The 22,569-nt window shown below is 40.4% G+C and overlaps 1 protein-coding gene and 1 pseudogene across 5 annotated transcripts in view; one reads left to right on the top strand and one right to left on the bottom strand.

Annotated features, from left to right (window-relative positions):
- Window positions 1-22,569, top strand: part of LOC147215100 (uncharacterized) — a 114,719-nt pseudogene that overhangs the window by 24,224 nt on the left and 67,926 nt on the right. The window lies entirely within an intron of this gene.
- Window positions 1,202-22,569, bottom strand: part of LOC147215101 (supervillin-like) — a 65,205-nt gene continuing 43,837 nt past the window's right edge. For all 4 annotated transcript variants that reach the window (XM_086140109.1, XM_086140110.1, XM_086140111.1 and 1 more), the window contains 21 exons: window positions 20,614-20,761; window positions 20,331-20,414; window positions 20,031-20,117; window positions 19,568-19,748; window positions 19,275-19,447; window positions 18,711-18,866; window positions 18,325-18,461; window positions 18,014-18,161; window positions 17,685-17,830; window positions 17,324-17,499; window positions 13,844-13,976; window positions 13,165-13,456; window positions 12,773-12,927; window positions 9,946-10,048; window positions 8,775-8,982; window positions 8,556-8,698; window positions 8,288-8,443; window positions 3,760-3,903; window positions 3,195-3,307; window positions 2,721-2,876; window positions 1,202-2,591 (listed from right to left, as the gene is read on the bottom strand). In XM_086140109.1, the coding sequence (XP_085996235.1) occupies window positions 2,505-2,591; window positions 2,721-2,876; window positions 3,195-3,307; window positions 3,760-3,903; window positions 8,288-8,443; window positions 8,556-8,698; window positions 8,775-8,982; window positions 9,946-10,048; window positions 12,773-12,927; window positions 13,165-13,456; window positions 13,844-13,976; window positions 17,324-17,499; window positions 17,685-17,830; window positions 18,014-18,161; window positions 18,325-18,461; window positions 18,711-18,866; window positions 19,275-19,447; window positions 19,568-19,748; window positions 20,031-20,117; window positions 20,331-20,414; window positions 20,614-20,761 (3,126 nt within the window). In that variant the 3' untranslated portion in view covers window positions 1,202-2,504. The remainder of the gene's footprint in view (window positions 2,592-2,720; window positions 2,877-3,194; window positions 3,308-3,759; window positions 3,904-8,287; window positions 8,444-8,555; window positions 8,699-8,774; window positions 8,983-9,945; window positions 10,049-12,772; window positions 12,928-13,164; window positions 13,457-13,843; window positions 13,977-17,323; window positions 17,500-17,684; window positions 17,831-18,013; window positions 18,162-18,324; window positions 18,462-18,710; window positions 18,867-19,274; window positions 19,448-19,567; window positions 19,749-20,030; window positions 20,118-20,330; window positions 20,415-20,613; window positions 20,762-22,569) is intronic.

Genomic DNA, 22,569 nt, shown 5'->3' on the forward strand with positions numbered 1-22,569 from the left:
ATGAGCTAGATCTGGCCTGGCCAACCTGTGGCCCCTGAGCCACATGCATAAAGTCTATACTTTAGGCACAACAACGGCATGCCTTAAATGCTCTGGAGATACAGTCAGAGGCCAGACTGAGATAGTTTCGACATGGAGAGATAGCGAATACATTGTTAGAAGGATGCTGAGGCTGATGCCCTCCAAAAAGGACATTTATGGATGTGGTAAAAGAGGCTATGAAGTTTGTTGGTTCAAAAGAAAACACAGAGAATAGGATTTGATGGAGATATGGGACTTGCTGTGCCTATGCTTAAGGAAGTGGCTGAAGGGCAAGAGAAGAAAAAAATATGAGAGTAAATTGTTTAAATTTTTGATAACAACGTGAGTGTACTCATTCCACCAACAAACACAACTACACACTCATATGCACACAACCCCACCCCTGGTGGCATAAATCAGAATGCTTGAGAAAAAAAATTAAGAAAAACTGTTTGGTCAGGATTATGTATACATAAAACAAACCTTAAATGAACATCTGCCAGTAATTCTGTTGAACTATCAGAAAGATAAAATTTTCCCTGCTGACAATGCTTTGGGTTACTAAAATCAGTTCCAGACTGCTTGTCACAGTGTATCTTAATTTGCCAAGTACACCAGCATGGATCTTCTCTTGTGAGCAAACTTGAGACATCAGATCGCAATCAGTGGTCAACAGTTTCAGGACATTCTAAATAGTGGAAAATCCTTTTTTCAACTAAACCAACCTAAGTGATAAGAACAGAAATTGTGATTTAACTTGCCAGGCAGGTGTTAGTACTGCTGATATTCATGTCATTTCCAAGCAGGTCCAGCCTGGTTATTTTCCTGCTTTGAAGATATCAACTGGGCTGTGGGCACATGTGACTCTGGGGTTTGGAGTACCATGTGTTTAGAAGCAATTTAGCAAAATGAAACGATACAACTATCTGTCCCAGGAATACAAGAATCGAAGTTCAATCAAAGTTCAAACTAAAAAAACATGCAAATTAGAGGCATTTATTGGTGGTGTTACTCATTCACCCAAAATACACAAATGATGGTGTTAACGATAATAAAGATTGTCTACTTGATTATGATTCAGTGCTTTTTTTTTTTTTACAAAAAAGGTGATCTTTAAAAAAATGTGTCTCATTTTTTTTGTAGTGGCGATAACAACAAATAACAGATAATCACATGCGGTCATTTAATTATGGAATGTTTTATTTAAGAGAAGTATTAAACTACATTATGAAATTGCCTTCTGTTTATCTTTTATGGTCATGAAGTAAAAGCTGGTCTGTTAGTTTACATTAACAAAGAAAAGATTTGCATTTCAAAATAATAAATAAAATAGGTGAAAGGTGAAACAAAACAGGTTTGCGACTGTTATACAGAGGGCTTGTGAATTCAAACATTGCAAGATATCACAGTTCTTTATTTCAATGTAATATGCTTCCACATAAAGAGCAGGGGGTTTTGGGGTATGTATTTCTGAAAGATAAACTTTTAAAACCAGTTTGTAATTGTTGTCTGTCGTTGGCAACATAATTCTTACATTCTCGCACATACTGTACTTGCGTGTGACTGAGAAGACAGCTGCTGGGCTTATGGAGACTCATCAAAACACTTTGCGTGCAAGCAAGCATGCACGCACAGAAACACAAAATCGGCAATACAAAGATTGGACACTGTCTAGTAATCACTCAAGTTAATCAGAAGAGACATTTATTCACACCTATATGCTAGTATTCAGTATCAAAAAGGGTGCTAAAAAGATTTTAACTATCAGCTCCAATAACAATATGCAGATGTGTCAATTATCGAAATGTTACATATTAAAACTATGACCAAGGCCATAGTTAGATGACGTAAATTAAGTGTACATGCAGTTTTATTACGTTATTGATTGAGATATCAATTACTGGATATTTCCTTTTTTCGTTTAGCACAGTTGACTACACACATTCTACAACAATAAATGATGAAATGGAACTGTAAAGGTTCACTGCTATAATTACAACCGCAGAATGGTAAAATAACATCTTTGACTAAGACCATTGTTCACCAAAATGTACATGTCTTGTCCTCTCAATGGTGGGCATTTTGCATTTCGTAAATTATTTTTTTTCTGGGGCCAAACTCCCCTTTGGCTTACAAATATGATTATTAAATCCCTCAGTTGGAAACCACTGGAATATATGTGCAAACAAATGTTCACATAACCTGTGGCAAACATCACCATGATTTATAATAACTCCAAAGTATCTTACGGATGTATAGAAAAGGAATAATCTTGCTGCCAAGGAAAGATTAAAGATTGCACATAAAAGTTGGCTACAGTGGAAATTACGGAACAGAATGACACAAAAATATATTAAAAACAAATGTGGAAAAAAAAACCTTATTCTAAATTTATACAAGATGAGGACTGGAGACCTGTAATACAAAAGTCTAAAATGTGGCTTAAAACATAAACAGGCAGTGTGGTGCAAAAATACAAGGGATTAAAACAGTCCCTTGTTTTTCTTCAAATTCTTCTGTTTCCAGTTTGGCAGGACGTTAAACTCCACCCGGCTCATTTCAAGAAGTTTCTGCAAAAATTGCAAAGGGTTCAAAGCAAATGGAATTGTGAGACAACATTTATTCATTGATAGATGAATGTTTATGTCTAGATCTTTATATCTTTATATCAATTGTAAATTATTAGGATAGTGATCCACCTTGAAGTCCTGGTCAGAGAGGTAATCTTCCAGCCGCATGGGGTCTACACCCTCTGGCAGTGGAACTCTGGTGAGCTCCTCGATGGTATACTGCTGCTTACTGAGCTTAGACAGAACCTCCTTCACCATGATCACCTTGCCTTTGGAAATTTCAGCCTGCACAGATGCATACCACTTGGGTAAAGGAGTAGTGAATAGTAGGCAAACAAAAGGTTAGCAACCTATGATTACTTCACTTATAGTATTTCTCCAACAGAATTACACAGTTGCATCAAATATTAACTTTTAAATTTGTAATTCCTGTGTCAACAGAAACAGAACTCAGTTTTTAGAATTTTATTTAAACCTATTATGCTGTACACAGGGTCATGGGAAACTGGCTTATTGCATGAACTGAGTCCTAACACAAAGACATGACATAAACATCATAATATCACAATATCAAACATCATAATAAAAACTGAAGTCCCCCACCACTGAAGCAGTACTGAGGTCAGTCCTCCAGTATGGGAAAATGTTGGTAAAGGTGAGAGGCTCACAGCCTGCTAGGACAAGATAAGCCTGAGGGGGGTGCCGATAATTTTTTTCTGTAAAAATATCACAAGATTTTTAGATTTAACTTCCGTACTGTACTAGATGAGGGAAAAAGGAGAGGGTAGATATGAGACAGAAATTTGCTAGACTTTGGCTTTGTCGGCCACATGTCTTTCATACATATTATATTTCGTATGAGCTGAGTTTTTACTGAAAAACACATTCAAATTGATAAAGGAGAAAAACAGACTAGGTTCACTCCATTTATTACAACCACAGAACAGTTAAATAAAATCTTAATCAAGACCATAATTCACCAAAAATTATGTCCTGTTCTCTTTACTTTTGGTAGTTTGGCTTTTCTTTAAATCACAGTTTCTCTTTTGATTAACTTACTCTCGATCATAATTAGTTGCATGGTTAAATGCTTAAATGTTAATTGTAGAGAAACGTATATTCTATACAGATTTTTCAAGCCCCGTACTTGGCTTAGAGAGCCACTGACCTTTGCAGTACTGCAGCACAGTCTCCATGGCACATTTTCTCTCACTGTCCCAGCGCATTTTTGCTGAACCAGTACACTGCAAATCATCAGGCTGCCAGCCCTGCCATAGGTATACCTCCATGTGGTTATCCAACAGAAACAGAGCTAGAGAACCAATAATATAACCAGTCAACTGATTGGTAAAGAGCTTGTGCATATTAAAATATATAGGTGACATGATGTAATGTTGCCATTTGAAAGCAGTCAAAATCGAAGTACAGTGAAACCTTGACTTACAAGTGCACCAACTTAAGAATATTTTGTGATACAAACTGTTGCTCAGTCGATTAATATCCCAGATCAGAGTTACTAGCGAGTGGGATAAGCATTTAACGCTAAGTAACTGCTGCTGTCCATGAAGTGACATTTCAAAACAGTTGGATGGGCGTCTGGCACTGGGTAGCCCAGTGAAAATTATCGAAAAACATGAGCAAGGTGCACGTGTGGCCAACTTGCGAAAGTTGTTGGTGAGATATCACAACCGATAGCATCATCTGTGAGAAAGCAGGACACATTTACAGGGATTTGGTGCAGCAAATGGCAAAACATCAACAGACAAGGAATCCAAGAGTCATTCAAAGCCAGTTGGGGATGGTTTTATCATTTTGAAAAGGGGGTAGCATTCACTTGATTGCTTAATTAAGTTTAGCGACAAGGTGTGGCACAGTGTGCAAGTTAAACTAGCAATTCAGTGTAGCAATAAGATAGTTGGTGTGAGAGAGGAGGATACGGAGAATAGAGTTAGATGGAGAAAGTTGATTCGCTGTGGCGACCCCTGGAGGGAAAAGCCGAAAGAAGAAGAAGTGTTGCAATAAGTGCGTAGTGAGTAAGCTAAGAGATCGGGCATAAAATGAAAAACTCCCCCCCCCCACCTCCGTCTGCCGATTTCAGCCACCACTGGCATCTTTATCCGATCTTCAAGGTAAATATATACCAAATATATGTATATATATATATATATATATATATATATATATATATATATATATATATATATATATATATATATATATATATATATCCTTCTCACATACCCCCCATATAATGCAGCTGGGGGGGGGGGGGGCACAGGAATCCTAATTCAAAACCAATGGATCTACACCCCCTTGCTGCCAAACTATGAATACAGCTCTTTCCAATACCATGCCATCAGGGTAACTGCTCCAATCAAGTTATCTGTAATTATAGTGTACAGACCACCTGGGCCACTCGGTGCCATGGTGGATGAATTGGACTTAATTATTTCCTCCATCCCAGATCTGGACTGTCCCCTACTCATCCTTGGTGACTTCAACATACACCTAGACAAGCTATATGCCAGCGACTTTAAAGACTTGATGAATGCTTTTGACCTTCATCTTGCCAGCTGCTCCCCAACACACAAAAACAGAAATGGACTTGACCTGATTTTCACTAAGAACTGTGAGGTGAATGATGTGAAGATAGCACCGCTGCATGTTTCTGACCACTTACTTCTTCATTCATTTCACAATCACTCTACCACAGTCACCAAACAGCACTCCACCTGTGGTCACATATAGACGGAATCTCCGCAGACTGTCTATCACAGACTTTGCATCGGCAGTTACTTCTGCCTTGCCACCCCCCAGCACACTGTCTTCATTAGATGTAGATATTGCAACAGAGTCGCTCAGCTCTACACTGAGCTCCTGCCTGGACAATATGTGCCCTCTATCCACCAAGCCTGCACTCTCTACCCAGCCTCGACCATAGCTGACGGAACCCATCTGCGCTCTGCGTTCTACCCTTAGAGCAGCAGAAAGAAAGTGGCAAAAAACTGGCAACCCATTAGATCTCGAAAACCTGCAGTCTCTACTAGCGTCCTTTGCCACCTCTGTGACAACTGCCAAGAAGGCCTACTACAACGAAAAGATCAGATACACTACAGACTCTTGGAAATTGTTTTCTACTTTTAAATCACTGCTTGTATCAGCTGCCTTTGACACAGTCAACCATAGAATACTCCTCAAGATACTCACATCCATTGGAATCACTGGAGCCGTCCACTCCTGGTTCAACTCCTACCTCTCTGGCCGCTCCTTCAAGGTGTCATGGCAAGGGAAATTATCTTCAACTCTCACCCTGACCACCGGGGTACCCCAAGGATCAGTGCTGGGGCTCCTTCTCTTCGCAATGTACACCACCTCACTAGGAAATGTCATTAGAACACATGGTTTCTCCTATCACTGCTATGCCGATGACACACAGCTGCACCTGTCCTTCCACCCACATGATGCCACGGTTTCGACTTGCATCACAGCCTGCCTCTCCGAACTGTCATCATGGATGAAAGAACACCACCTACAGTTGAACTTGTCCAAGACTGAAGTTCTAGTGATCCCAGCTAAAGAGACAATTCATCACAACATCAGCCTCAAGTTGGACTCTACCACAGTGGCCCCTAACAAAGTTGCAAAAAACCTCTGCGTCATGATCGACGATCAGCTGTCATTCTCAAACCGTATTACTTCAATTGCCCGGACCTGCAGATTTGTGCTGTACAACATTCAGAAAATCAGACCCTACCTGACCCAGCAGTCAGCACAGCTATTGGTTCAGGCCATGGTCATCTCCCGCCTAGACTACTGCAATTCCCTCCTAGCTGGACTACCTGCTTGTGCAATAAAACCATTGCAGATGGTTCAGAATGCTGCAGCACGGTTGGTATTCACTCAACCCAAAAGGGCTCATGTTACACCTCTGTTCATCCAGTTGCACTGGCTACCAGTAGCTGCCAGGATCAAGCACAAGGCCCTGACCCTGGCATTCAAAACCACCTCAGGAACAGGTCCAGCATATCCGAACGAAATAAGACCTTATGCTCCCAGCAGAGAGCTGCGTTCCTCTAATACAAACCTACTAGCAGTACCTTTTGCTCGATCTAAGCGATCTCAGGCAAAACTGTTCTCACTTCTACTACCTCAGTGGTGGAACAAACTTCCGGAAGCAACAAGACTGGCATCATCTTTCTCAACCTTCAAGAAACAGGTAAAAACTTTTCTCTTTCAGGACTTTTAACTGCGCTGATGCCCCAGATCAGGTTAAGCACCAAGTTAGGCTATGCAGTGTGTGTGTGAATATACTGTTCTGTATATTTCCTGTGCATCGTGTATTTGCAAGTGTATCTGCAGTCCCTATGTCCTCTATTGTAAGTTGCTTTGGATAAAAGCGTCTGCCAAATGCAATGTAATGTAATATATATATATATATATATATATATATATATATATATATATATATATATATATATATATATAAGATTAATCATAATTTCATTTTTATTGAATGTTGTGGACTTCAGGAGAGAACGTCTCCAGCACACACCTCTGAACATGATCGGTGCCCAGGTGGAGAGGGTGAGCAGCACCAAGTTCCTGGGTTTGCATTTTGGACCGCGACGACTGTGTTGCTGGCCAAGAAAGCACATGAGCATCTCTGATACCTCTGCAAGCTGAGGAGAGCCAGAACCCCACCCCCTACATGAAAAACTTCTACAGGGGCAACATTGAGAGCATCCTGACCAGCAGCATCACATTATGGTACGGGGCCTGAACTGCATCCTGCCGCAAGAGCCTCCAGTGCATATTAAGAGCAGCTGAGAAGAATGCCGTTCCTCCCCGACATCTACAGCAGGTGATCCCTCGTACTCATTTCACAGCTTCTTCAGTCTGCTGCCACAGCTCAATTCCCTCCCTGCTCTTCCTTGTTTACCCCTTCAGTATCAATTCGGAGCCCCTCTCCCATGCATACACTATGGAGACAGAGTCACCCCCTCAACACACACACACGCCCACGCGCACACACACACGCACACACACACACACACACACACACACACACACCTCGCTATTCCCCCTCCAACCCCACTCACCCATACTCACACATCGGACTGTCATAAAGGACCGACGGTAAGAACTTTCAAACAAACACACTTACACATTCACTTTAATGCAAAAAATGCACAGTCAAAAAACTTTTGATGCAACTGCACTTTGATCCTCCTATCACTTTTTTTTCTTTGCAACTGCACCTTAGTACTACTGTCACTTTAAAAACAAATATAAATAAATTGCACCATAACCATAACTACCTCAGCATAACTCATCATAATTTTCTGTGACAAATTATAGTTTTTTTTGTACTTTTGCACCGTCGGTCTCAGAGTAATGCTATTTCAGTGCCTTGTATGTGTGAACATTTGGCAGTATTGACAATAAGGTCGACTCTGACTTGAACATTCTTATTTGACTGGGATGGATTATTAGCATTTTAATTCATTTCAATGGTGAAACTGAATTTGATATATGAGCAAACTGAGTTACAAGCTGAGAATGGGTTAAACTCGTAAGTCAAGGTATTACTGTATTACTGCAAATAAGTCTTTAATTTAGTCTGTAAAATTTATTTTTGTAAAAAAAACTGTCTAAGAATTAATCTTACTAGTTTGAATTTGCATGGTTTACTTTACCTGGCTGTTGTGCCAAGTACAGGTTCTCTTGGAGGAAGGGCATTGCCATGACTCCTTCTGGAATTCTGGCAGGATAAAGATGCTCTTCCCCTTCGAACAAGCCTGATCTGGCACCCAGTCGAAACAACCGGGGAGTGAAATTGTATTTGCCTGGATCTGAAGACAATGCACAGGTCTGGACAGGTCTATAAGCTTCTTCTCTGAACATTACTATTTATTCATTGCTACTTTTAAAGACAGGAATAGAAATGTAAAATATCCGACAAACCTTGCAGCATACAATCATAGGGTTTTCTGTCCTGAATGTCTTTCATCCCCAGGGCCCTTAGGAACACTGAAGGTTCAGTTCCTTCATTGATCTCCTCACATTTCAGTCTGCTGGTGCTGCTAAGCCCCAACTCTGGTGGACACCTTGACCAAGTGGAAAATTTTTTGACTCCGAGCTGAACAAGTTTGCTGTCTATCATACCATCAGCACAAGTCTTACCTTTGGATTAGTGTGTCCACAGCTCTTTTTGCAACCTGCTTATTCCTGGCATGTGCTTTACAGCCATTCCACTGGTAGAGTAGGCCTTCTTGAGCATTAAGAAGAACCAAAATGGCGCGAGAACGCAGGCTGTTACATTGGCAAATGACCTCCAGCAGGAAAGTTTCCATCTCTGTTTCACCACGGACACAGTACAACTTCCAGCCAGCTAGAGCAGAGAAGAGAAGAGGAGATAAGTGTTTAATAATTAAATATGTGTATTTTACACTAAAACAAATAAGGTAGTATATAGAAATCATGTAATTGTGTCTAAATGATTGGCAAATCCATTTTAAAATCATCTAAGATCAAAATTGTTACATCAAGGGTGCTCACACTTTTCAGTGTATGTGCTTCTTATACATTACCAAGTCAAAAATTATCTACTATAAAAATGCAAAACATATTCATTTATAAATATACTGAGTATTCTTTTTTGTACTTATTCTTTATTGTTTCTTTCTTTGCAGCAGGTTCAGAAAGAAAGCGACTACAATTTGAGGGCACTGACACTGTAAGTTGCAGATGCCGCAAACTTACAACAGCTGAAAAATGTTGAAAAGATCAGATAGATAAAATATACTAAACCTATGATATTTTTGTCTGACAATAAAAACAATAGGAGACTGACTTTATATATCTTCAACAAGTTATGTCTGAAAAAGCTGTTCCAAGTTTTTTTTTGAATAACAATGGTAGTGAGAGAAATAAAAAAAAGTTCTCCTCCCTATCCCTTATGAAAGTGGTACGTTTGCATCTTCTTACTCGGTCCAGCTACCCCACTCATTTGTGTACCCATTCTTAAGATTGGTATAAATAAATTGAAGGCTAACTAAGTGACTTGATAGCTTGCTATTTGGTGCGTAGCTGAGTGTAGGTTGCAAGTGAATGAACATGCATGGTGGGGTGACTTGTGTATCAAAAAAGATTAGATGCCAGTTTTGTCAAACAAGTTACAACACCATAGTGCAAATGGATGACAGCCCATTATGCATCCTCTGTTTTTTTTTGCAATCAACCCAGATTATGTACGTAATGGGCACCACAGACAAAGTGAAACTGTTGATAGATGTACAGTTGAAATTTATCGGTAGTTCCACTTTGAACAATGGAAAACATTACAATTGTTTACCTGTATTTTTTAATCCGCTGTCCCTGTTGCCTTTGTGGATGATCAAACCTCCCTGAAAAAGCTGAAGGAAACAGGGAGGCTCTTTCCCCTGACTTACCAACACCTAGACAAACACAAATCAAATACAAACAGGTATAGCAGGACACACAAACATGAAGACCCAAGAAGGCACAAGCTACTGTTATCCATAATCATCCCCAAGCCAGGATAAATGTAAAGAGTTGTATCAAGGAGACGAAGGACATTCAATGTAAAGCCTGAGCCCAACTAAATATGTAAATGAAACCTCTGACTTCCACATCCAATTGGTAGTGGGCCTCGTAGAGACTGTCAGTGGTGCTGATAACCTACAGGCAATGGTTGAAATGGGCTACAGCAGGTCAACAAACAAAAGGAAGAAGGCATTTTCAATCAGAGAGAAAGGAGGAAAGTTAAGTGGCTGGGACAGAGTATGTACTTTGAATGTTGGGACCATGACAGGAAAAGCTAGAGAGTTGGTTGACATGATGCAGAGGGGGAAGATGGATATACTGTGTCCAGGATATACGGTGTCCAGGAGAAGCAGAGAAGCAGGATTTAATGTGTTCTATCATGTTTTATCATGGTATTGATAAAAAAAAGAGGAATTGAATAGGAGTTAGCTTGAAGGAGAAATTTATTTGAAATGTTTGGAGTTTGAAAGACAGTCAATTAGTGATGAGTCTGAAGCTAGAAATTGAAGGTGCAATGCTCAATGCTGTTAGTGGCTATGTCCCCCCCAGCTGGGATATGCGTTCGAAGAGTAGGAAAACAACCTGGAGTGAGTTCGATGAAATTATGCGGAATATCCTGAGAGGTGACAGAATGGCAATTGGTGCAGACCTCAATAGATGGGCAGGTGTACTGCATCTCCGTAATCTGAGGGAGATCGGTGACTGCGAAGCAGTCAAAGGTGAGAGTAAAACCAGACAGCATATAATGGTGGTGTGTAAGAGGACTGGTGGCAGGAAAGATGAAAAGCGCAAAGATAGAAGAGAGGACAAACTGGTGGAAGCTGAAAAAAGGAAGAAGTATGTTTTCATGGAGGAGTTGAGATAGGCTCTGTGTAGTCAGGGAGAGCTTTCAGATGACTTGACGACTGTAGCTAATGTGATCAGGGAGACAGGTAGGAGAGCAGCCGACGTGTCATATGCAAAGAAAAAAGATAAAGACTTGGGGATCAAATGAGGAAGTGTAGGAGTGTATACCAAAAAATGAGGTAAACAAAGAAGAAGAGGGGCACCTAGGGGAATGAAGAGAATAGACAGGAGTACGGGGAATTGCAGTGCAAAGTAAAGGTAGAGGTGGCCAAGCAAAGGGTGTATGATGACTTGTATAAGAGGTTGGACAGTATAGGAGGAGATAATGGTTTCTACAGATTGGTAAGACAAATAGAGATGTGAATGACATGCTGCAGGTGCAGGTGATTAAAGATTGAGGGAAATATACCGACAGGTGCCGGATCAGTAATGGGAAGATGGAAAGAACACTTGGAAAAGCTGATGAATGAGGAAAATAAGAGAGAACTAAGGATGGAAGAGGTAACCATTGTGGATCATGAAGTAGTAGATATTAGCAAAAGCCAAGTGATGAGGGCACTGAAGAGGATGTAGAGTGGAAAGTCCTTTGGTCCTGATAATAACAACACATGCAATATTTGCTTTGATAATGTTGATAGATTAGTACAGAGGAGGTCAGAGGGAGCTACATTGTGCCTATGTAGATGTAGATAAGGCATCTGTGGCACATTGTGAGGAAGTACTGAGTGGAAGTATGTAGTATGTATAGTATGCTCGAGTGGTCCTGGGCATGTATGAGAGCTGTAAGACAGAGGAGTACAAGGTGGAGGTGGGACTGTATTAGAGGTCAACTTTGAGACCATTCTTGCTTGGTATGGTGATAGACAGGCTAACATTTGAGGTTAGACAGGAATCTTCGTGGACTACGGAGCAGCTAACATTGTGATCTGTAGTGAAGGCAGGAAGCAGATAGAGGAAACTAGGGAAATGGAGGCATACCAGGGAAAGAAGAGGAGGAATTAAGGTTAGTTGCGGCAAAGTGATATGGAGGGGTGAGGCTAAAGGCAAAAGAGGGTGGGTGAATTAAGTACTTTGGGTCAACAGAGCAAAGGGGAGTGTGGAAAGGAGGTGAAAAAAAACAATCAGGTTGCAATGGGTGCAGAAAAGTGTCAGGGGTAATGTGTGATCAGCCAGAATGAAAGGAAAGGTGTACAAGACGGTGGGGAGACCAGTGTCTCTGTATGGTTTAGAGACAGCAATATTGATGAAAAGACAGGAAGCAGAGCTGCAGGTAACAGAGATGATGTTTTCTTTGGGAGTAACTAGGATAGATAGGTTCAGGAATTAAGTCCGACAGAGAGACTGTACATAATAAAAGGTTTGGAGATAAGGTCAGAGAGTGATGGTTTGGATATGTATAGAGGAGGGAAAGTAAATACTTCCGTATTGGTAGAAGGATGCTGAGGTTTGAACTTCAAGGCAGGAGGCAAAAAAATGATCGAAATGAAGCTTTATGGATATTGTGATAAACGGCATGAAGTTAGATGGTGTAAGAGGATGCAGAGTACAGGATTAGATGGAGACAGGTGACTTGCTGTGCTTGACCTACGAAGGGACCAACCAAGGGAAAAGGTGACACAGTCATATAGAAGATCACATTAAGATCCTTTTCATGTGAATAAATGGACTGAAGATGGACCTGTCCTTGGTAAAACACAATCCATCCAGGACTTAAGCTGCAATTAAGCAAAAGGCTTGATTGTAATGTGTTATGATAAACTGATTCTCACCTGTGAGCCACTGAAGCTGCCTAGCTCCACCGTCATTAGAGCTGATGTTCCTTTTTCACTGATGCTCGATTGATGGCCCTGCCAGAAAAAGTAAGCAGTCCTCTCCCTCCCAGAAACACTTGCACTCAGCTCCCCGGGTTTCTGACATTTGCCAACTAATGAGACACATTATTCACACAATTTTAACTGCCATTTGTTTTCAAATTTTCTACAACCAGAGCTTTCCTCTGCTTTCCAATCAGGTGTAGAAAATATTTTTACTGGATTTTTTGTCCATCCAAGCTGATGTATGAGAAGTTCTAATGATACCTCACACTGATGCAGCCAGCTTAAAATCTATGTTCCTGGTATAAGTTCCTGGTATTTGGCTACCCTAACTCTAGGCTACTCACCCAGTGTAGTTACGGTGTACTTCCAACGGACAATATAGGTATCGCCTTCATGAAGCTGTCCAAGGCTTTCTTTGGGCAACTCTTCTTCATTGTGCTCATTGATGTGCCAAGCATCTACAGCAACTGTGGCCAACTCTGCCCGCCTTCCGTCCTCAGTTCTGACCACACCATGGCCCCGCTGGACGTTTACACCTTCCAGAACAGTCTTGACCACCACTGGCTCATTGTCAAACAGGTCTTTGGCATTGCAAGGATGCAGATCTATTTCTAGAACATTGGACTGGACTGGATTCTGAGGAAACAAACAAAAGAAGCATGTTCTCTTTTAAAAAGGGAAAAGCCATGACCAACTTTTCAAAAGTTTGATTTACACCTATACACAGTTTAAGTTATGCAGATTTGAAAACCAAATGAAAAACTTCTCTATTCTACTAGAGGTTGGGAGTTGCAAGGCTTACCACAAGACTAAAATCTAATTTTGCTGAATAATCACTCGATTTCCTCAAGATACTGTTTATAATGTTGTTTTTCAGAGTCTCTGAGATATCACTCAATAAATATATTTTTTTTTAAATTTGAGGAATTAAACTTTTGATTGTCATTAGTTGATATGGGCCATACATATAATTGGCACATACATGTTTAAATTATTTAATTGTTTTAATTAAGCAGTATTTACCTTGATTTCCTCAACTGCAACATCTTCCCTTTTCCTCTCAGCCCAGTCAAGGAACTTCTCTTTGAACAAAGCCGTTTCATTGTGCTCCGATAGCCGGCCAAATAAAGCCCAGCTTGGACGACCTTCACCTTTCCTAAAAACACACTTTCTTTTCAATTACAAATGTGATTCATAGCAGCACATTAAGTTCACAAGGGCTGCATCAATAAAGGTAATTAAGCTTTCTTCTTCATTTGTTTTGGTGCTGCATGGCTTTGAAGACAAACTTTGTACATTAAATAGCATTGAGAATTTTAAGCCTATTTACCATATTTTATCGTTCATGATGGGCAAAATCTCACTTACGGTAACAAGTTGTGCTGAGTGTCTGAAACAAGATCATCAGTAAAATCAACCTAAACGAGTTTTTATGCAGGTTGAGTGGGCCTCCCTTAGAAAGAGGGAGAAGTTTGGCACATTGGGAGGGGCTCGGAGAACTGCCTCAACTTCTCCACATCGAGAGGAGCCAGATGTGGTGGCTCTGGCATCTGGTCAGGATCCCTCCTGGAATGCCTCAGAGTTGAGGTGTTCTGGGCATGTTTGACTGGGAACATCTTGGCTAGACAAAGTGGCTAGCAAGAGGGGAATCTGGGACTCTGCTCAGACTGCTGTCCCTGTGATGTCCCATGAAAAGATGGATGGGTGCATATATAAAATATGAAAAAAAAAAAGCATTCCTTAATAAGTGTATATAATGCAGCTCTAGGGAGGCACAAGCAAGCAGCTCTCTTAACCAGTCCGAAGTTGATGTGTCAGGAAGTGCATGTGGTGTAAAACTGTTGCAAAAAAAAAAAAAAAAAAAGAGAATTGAATCTACGAATCTCATATCAGATCAGCTGAGGTCAGGGTGAACAATGACTGCCATTGGTGCCGATAACCTATAGGGTGCCAGAGGAAACTGGGCAATTGTGGGTCGAAGGAATGTGTGTTCATGAGCAGTGAGAGAAGAAGAAAGGCAAAAGTCTGGGATTGAGAGCAGGTATAGTTAGTGGTGTGGAGGGACACTAAATCTTGTATAGACGATGTAATGTGATGGAAATCCATGACTGCAAAGTAGTGATAGGTGAGAGTGTAGCCCAGAGTGTAGCCAGGCAGCATAGGATGGAAGTTTGTAGGATGAAAAATGGTGACAAGAAAGAAAGAGGACAGTTTTCAGGTTTTCAGGTAGGAGTTGAGAAAGACTGGGTAGTCAGAGAGCTTCCAGATGATGGGCAACTACAGGTAATGTGATCAGGGGGACTGGTAGGAGAGAACTTAGTTGGAGAATGGAAGGAGGATGTTGACAGACGGATCGGTGAGACGTTGGCAGTGATGCAGACTCTGCGCTGGTCGGTCTTGGTGAAAGAGGAAATGAGCCAAAAGGTAAAGTTTTAATTACCGGTTGATCTACGTTCCTATCCTACGTTCCCCCTACCAATGCTCAAGACCTGTGGGTTGTGACCAAAGACCAAGGTCACGAATGAGGAGAGGAGTGAGACCATCCAGTAGGGGCTCAGAGTAGAATTGCAGCTCTTCTATGTGGAGCGGAGTTAAATGAGCTGGCCTTGAGCATCTGGTTTGGATGCCTCCCAGTGAGGTGTTCCAGGCATGTCCAACCGTGAGGAGGCTCCAGACCCAGGACATGCTGGATGGACTACAGTAGGGTAAAAAAGTATTTAGTCAGCCACCAGTTGTGCAAATTCTCCCACTAAAAAAGATGAGCGAGGCCTGTAGTATTCATAATTGGTACACATCAACTATGAGACAGAATGAGAAAAAAAAAATTCAGAAAATCACATTGTCTGATTTTTAAAGAATGTATTTGCAAATTATGGTGGAAAATGAGTATTTGGTCAAGAACAAAAGTTAATCTCAATACTTTGTTATATACCCTTTGTTGGCAGTGACAGAGGTCAAACGTTTTCTTTTAAGTCTTCATAAGGTTTTCACACACTGTTGCTGGTATTTTGGCCCATTCCTCCATGCAGTTCTTCTCTAGAGCATTGATGATTTGGGGCTGTCACTTGCCAACATGGATTTTCAACTCCCTCCAAAGATTTTCTAAGGGGTTAAGATCTGGAGACTGGCTAGGTCACTTCAGGACCTTGAAATACTTCTAAATAAGCCAATCCGTTGCTTGGGTGGTGTGTTTGGGATCATTGTCATTCTGAAAGAGCCAGCCACATCCGTTTCATCTTCAGTACCTTCAGTTCTTCAGTTCTTTCCTTTACCCAGATTGGCCTTCAAATTGTCCTGATCCCATTGCAGAAAAACAGCCCCAAAGCATGATGTTTCCACCCCCATGCTTCATAGTAGGTATGGTGTTATTTTGATGCAACTCAGCATTCTTTTTACCAAAAAGTTCTATTTTGGTTTCATCTGACCATGGGACATTCTCCCAATTTTTTTCTGTATCATCCAAATGCTCTCCAGCAAACTTCACACGAACCTTGCATGAAGCCCCAGATCAACGGAGATTATTAATGGTATTGTATGTCCTCCATTTTCTAATAATTGCTCCCAAAGCAGATTTCTACAAGTTGCTACCTACAAGTTGCAGGTCTTCAATTTTGTTTCTGATGTCCGTTGACAGCTGTTTGGTCTTGGTCATAGTGGATTTTCTGTGTGACTGTTCTAGGTTGTGGGTTAGGGTGCCTTTTATTTTGATAACCAGTTCAAACAGGTGCCATTAATGCAGGTAACGTAAAGAGGACGAAGGCGCCTCTTCCAAAAGAAGTTACAGGTCTGTGAGAGCCAGAAATCTTGCTTGTTTGTAGGTGACCAAATACTTATTTTCCCCCATAATTTGTAATCAAATTCCTTAAAAATCAGATGTGATTTTCTGGACTTTTTTTGTTCACATTCTGTCTCTCATAGTTCAAGTGTACCTATGATGAAAATTACAGACCTCTGTCATTTTTTTAAGTGGAAGAACTTGCACAATTGGTGGCTGACTAAATACTTTTTTTGCCCCACTTTATGCCTCTAGGCAGGCCTTGGAATACCTTGGGATCCTCCCTGGAAGACCTTGACTAAGTGGCCAGGGAGAGGAAAGTCTGGGCATTTCTGCTTCGGCTGCTGTCCCCGCAACTTGATACTGGATAAGCGGGAGAAGATGGATGGATGGAAGATAACCTTTTGTGTTTTGTTTTTTTTTGGTACTGTTGGTACTGTAGATCCACTAAAGGTAAATGTGACAGTAAAAAAGTCATTTTGTGGAATTGTGTTTGTGTTGTTCCATCTGTATTTTTCTTCATTTTTCTTTTTTATTTCAAACATCATGAACTGCTATGTGAAACTATATAATATGCTTTTATTTGATGCCCTTATTATATAAACCTGAATTTATAAGTACGATCCAGGTAAAAGAACTGAGCGATTTCGATAGATTTAAAATGAAAAAAAAAACAACCCTTTCAAAATATTTGTTAACCGAAAAGGTGAATGTGACATTATACTCACTGGGGCACATCATTATTTGTGCAAGAGGCATCTAAAGGGTTGACCCTGCAGTTGCTGTAGTCATAGCTTCCACTATATAGCTGTTTGCCCAGTTTGACTGCCACTTTTCTGTCGCCCAAGGGTACATCTTTCCCATGCCATACATAAACTTCACTGCCAAAGTCAAACACTAAAACCTGCAATAGGTAGAAGGTAAGAAGATGTTTTTTTAATCACAATTCATAACCAAAGGACCCACGTAAAATATTATATGCCCTATTTGATTTCAATTAATAACCTGAGAGGTCCCACATTTACTTTCCATGATTTTCAAGATTTTATAGCTATGCAATTAAGTTTATTAGTCCAATGATTCTATTACCTCATTAGAGTTTAGTAAAGAGACACTTGGGATGGAAGCCCACGCATCTTCATGAGGCACCAGTTTGTCTCCCTGCAGTCTATACACTCCATTAGAGTCCACAATCCCAGTTTCATAGAGCTCATCCTCCTCTGGCTCCCCTGCCCCTATAACACACAAGCAGGAAAGTAGGAATAATAAATGCAGTGTGGTTGGGGGCTGGATGTTAATAAGATGGGCTTTCTATTGGTAACCCTGGCTTCAAGCCTCTCAGATAACAATCACAAAGGTAGAATGTTATACTTCAGAAATAGGAACCATTTACAGACACAACAGTTTTATGTATAAACCTTGATATTGGGTCTTTCCACCAAGCAGACTCCAGAACTCTTTGGCCCATCGGCTCTCAGTGTTGATACCCTCCTCCAGAAGTGTCACTTGATCAGCCTTACAACCAAGGTCCCTTTTAGCCTGAATGAATGATGCCATTTCTGAAGCCTGGTTAAGCAAAGAAGTATGTCATGACCAAACAAGACAACAAAATGTATAAAGAATAAGCATCTGCCCTATCTGTTCTTATAAGTAAGCCATACATGATCAAAAAGCTATTCTTTACAAGTTCAGGCCTTTCACTTTGTGTTTGTGTATATTTGGGTGATACCTTAGCTTTCTCAATAACGTTGGCAAATTCCCCACTCCACATAGAGCATTGTTTTGGTGTTATGAGAAGGAAACAGTCCCCACTGTTTAATGATTTGGCCACAGGCTCCACCAAGCGCACCTGAACATGTCTCCGGCCTACAGAAACCAAAAGTATAAGTTACATCTGTTATATCGGTGTATAAGGAAATAGTCCAGAAAACCACAAACTTCTATTTGTAAATGGTTTTATGTATTTGTTAGATTTGGGGTCTCTCCTGATGATTAGTCACTAAAATTTTTGGTCAACAATACATAGTTCTCAAGTTGATGGATAGTCACACACCACATCTGTAGTACTCTAATATTATAGTAAAACAAACATGCAGTATATTCTATATTTCTGACCTTTGATACGAATAAGCATGAGCTTGCTGAAAGGTAGTGCACTGTTGTTGGTTAGAACATCAGTTGACTTCACATTGCGCAGATTGACCTTCCGGAAGTTTTCCCTGCTGGCAAGGCCTGCCAAGGCCACATCGGCCAGATTGGAGTGTTTTGCCACTGGATCAGACAGAAGCCAATAAGGGAAGCAGTTGAACACCTTGTTAAATGCTATCTGATTTGCCATCAACAAACACAAGCAAGCAAAAACAGAGGCTTTAGATCTTTTGATAATAGATTGACATGAGAAACAATGGACGGCCTGTATTTAGGATTGGAATTCGAACTGAAATAGCAACACAGTAGTTTTGCACAAATGTACATAAATGTTGCGCGGCTTTGTTATCTTCACCACTTAATTCTTAGCAAACTGCTTGGGCAAATTAGATTAAAATTTCAAATACATTTCTTACAAAAAACGTTCATTTTTTAATTCAATGTATTGGAAAGATGCTATATTTATTGAGTTTTATCTTAGAGACTCTATAAATGAATAAATAATTAAGAAATAAACTTGCAGAATCTTACTCTTTTCCACTTGAATCCTCTTGGTCTCCACTGTAGCTATATTAAGCCTTTGTTCTATGTAAACGTGGCGGATGTCATTACGGGCAGCCAAAGCCCGCATAGGGTTCTTGGAGCCCTGATTCCTCCTGACTGGCCGTACTGCACGTTTGTGATTTGCTACAGCAGAAGATAGCCTGGAAATATATGATATTTATGTTAAATGGCATTATGCCTTTTATTTTTAGTATCATGGCATTACTTCATTAATTATGTATGAAATATAATTGATTACTTAATGATGACAAGGTACTAACTTTGGCGTATTAGCCTTAATCTGGCTTAGATCTTCCTCTGTCAAAATCATACTGGGGTCCTTGAGCGTTGATGGTAAATATTTGTAGAAGCTCCTGAATGTCACTTCGTCATCTAAGGTCATGACTTCTTTCTCGGTTTCTGCTGTCACTTCAATGGTTGATGTCTTGCCTTTGCAAACCCCTGAGACATCACCATGGTGGGAGAGGAGAGGTTTATCACACAAACACACATGCACACGCACACACACGCACGTTTATCATTGACTCTCTTTCTTTCATTGCAGTGTGCAAAATGTTAGATCTTTAGAAATGCTGACATCATTTGGTAGCAAGTTGTTCATTTAATTAACAAAGGCTAGGAGTCGGTAAAATAGAATTGAAATTGAAATTAGAGATAGACATAGGCAAAACAGTAGATACATAGAGTCGAAAATAGAAAATAACAAGTAGTGTGATAGTTTACCTTTATTGTGAAGCATGTCCAGGAAAGACTCAAGCTTGTCAAGTTGTTTATCTCCTTCCACCTTAATGTCAGTTCTACTGGAGATTTCTGTCCCAAGAAGACAAAGGCAAGGAAATATACATAATAACATCTAATATTCATTTCGGAATAAAGAAGGTTAGATTTTTTTAAATACATCTGTGTCACTTTAATTACACTTATTGTGACTTATGGATAGATACTTACATCAACCATTTGAAAACTGATAGTTACAAAATATGCGGTTTAATCTTAAAGTGAAAGACTCAGTTGATCATTTACCCTCAAGTGGCTTCAACAACATGGCACTAGCCTTTTTGAGTGAGACAAGATGGGACTCTTCTTTCCCTGTATCTGACACAAGACCTGGTGAAAGTGATGAAAATGATATGAAGGCAAACAAGAAAAAAATGTAATTATACTTCTCCACATTAAAATCCAAAGTGCTGCTTCTTCTGATAAACCTTCATACAGATAGTCATGAAAGGCAAACATTATACAGTTGCATGGAAACCAACTTATTACTCACAAAATAGGCTTTCCTTAACAATATGTTGCAGATTACCTCTCTTAGCCATACGTCCTGCAACAGTGAACTGAACTGAGTCATTTGCTGCCCCTTTGCCTTTGTGTTTCCACTGTTCCTCCTTGTCCTTAAGGATTTTCATCCGCTCTGCAAGTGACATCTTAGGCTGTACCTCTACAGCAGACATCTGTTGAGAAATTGTTTTTTTAATTATCTTATGATCAGACTAATAACTTGTATTATTATGAGACTCAAGGCAGCAATTTGGATCTGTTATTCAGTTTGTGAAAAATTATTCACTGACATCTAAGCAACAGTCATCACATAACATGACATACCAAAGGAATTCTTTCCCAGAATCTGAATGTGGTCACACAGCATTGGCAGTTGTTAATGTTGGAGAAAACATTGACAACTTCCACTGCTGCTTCTAAGCCCAAGGATCCATGTAATACTGATTAATTACCTTCAAAAACATAGGAAGCATTTGATTACCCGAACCAAATTCTTACTGGCTTACACCTCTACTTTACTATCAAGGACCAATTCAATATAATGGTGATTTCCTTTCCATGGCTTTGACCTGATTTCTTCTCACAAAGAAGAAGACCAGACTGAAGACCAGTCTTTGGCCAGCTACACCATTGCACTACGGAAGACACTGAATAAAATCATACTCAGGGATGAATATAAACAAAAAGTATTATTTTAGTAGTTTAAAATATAATTCATATACACACACATATATATATATGTGTGTGTTATATACACATATATGAGTGTGTATGTGTGTATATATACATATATACATGTTTGGATATATGTATGGATACATATACATACATGCATATGCACGGGCACAGACCAGTGTCTCCCTGAAGCCGGTCCCAAGCCCAGATAAATGGAGAGGGTTGCATCAGGGAAGGCATCAGGCATAAATTTTTTTTCAAAACCAACATACGAATCAATCATAAAAACCAGATCAAACCGGATCGGTCAGGGCCCGGCATGGTAACGTCCACCATTGGTACAGATGACCTACAGGGAACCAATGGAAACTGGGCTACTGTAGGTCAAAGAGGGAGAGGAGGAGGGCATGTTCAGAAGCAGAAGAGAAAGACTTGAGTTCCGCACTGACAGTAGGGAATTTTAATATTGGGACTATGACAGAAAAAGGTATAGTTGGTGGACATGAAGCAGAGAAGAAAAGTGGATATACAGTGTGTCCAGGAGACCACGGGTAAAGGGAGTAAGGCTAGAAGCTTAAGAGCAGGCTTTAAGTTGTACAATCATAGTATTGACAAGAAGAGAAATGGAGTAGGAATTATCTTGAAGGAGAAGTTTATTAGTGGCAACGATCCACCAGCCCCGTAGGTGGCATGTGAGTTTGAGGAGAAGTTCTGGAATGAGCTAGATGAAGTGATACAGAAAATCCCCAGAGATGAGAGAATGGTAATTTGTGCAGACTTCAATGGGCATGTTGGTGGAGGCAATAGAGGGGATGAAGTGATGGGTAGATTTGGTATACAGGATAGGAACGCAGAAGGACATGTGGTGGTAGATTTTGCAAAAAGGATGGAAATGGCTGTAGTGAACACTTTTTTCCAGAGAAGACAGGAACATAGGGTAACTTATAGGAGCGGATGTAGGAGCCCCCAAGTAGACTACATCTTGTATAGACAAGGTAGAGATCAGTGAAAGGAGGGAGATCAGGAGAGAGATCAGTGACTGCAAAGTAGTTGTAGGTGAGAGTGTAGCCAGACAGCATAGGATGCTTGTTTGTAGGATGACCGGGGACAAGGAAGATCAAGAGGACAAAAGCAGAGCAGAGAACAAAGTGGTGGAAGCTGAAAGCTGGAGGAGTATTGTATGGTTTTCAGGGAGGAGTTCAGAACGGCTATGGGTGGTCAGGGAGAGATTCCAGATGATTGGACAAAAACAGCTAGTGTTATCAGGGAGACAAGTAGGAAAGTATTTGGTGTATCATCTGAAAGG

Source organism: Fistularia commersonii, chromosome 32, assembly GCF_037954325.1.
Source record: "Fistularia commersonii isolate RoL2024-O1a breed Wild chromosome 32, RoL_Fcom_v1.0, whole genome shotgun sequence".
Classification (NCBI taxonomy): Eukaryota; Metazoa; Chordata; class Actinopteri; order Syngnathiformes; family Fistulariidae; genus Fistularia; species Fistularia commersonii.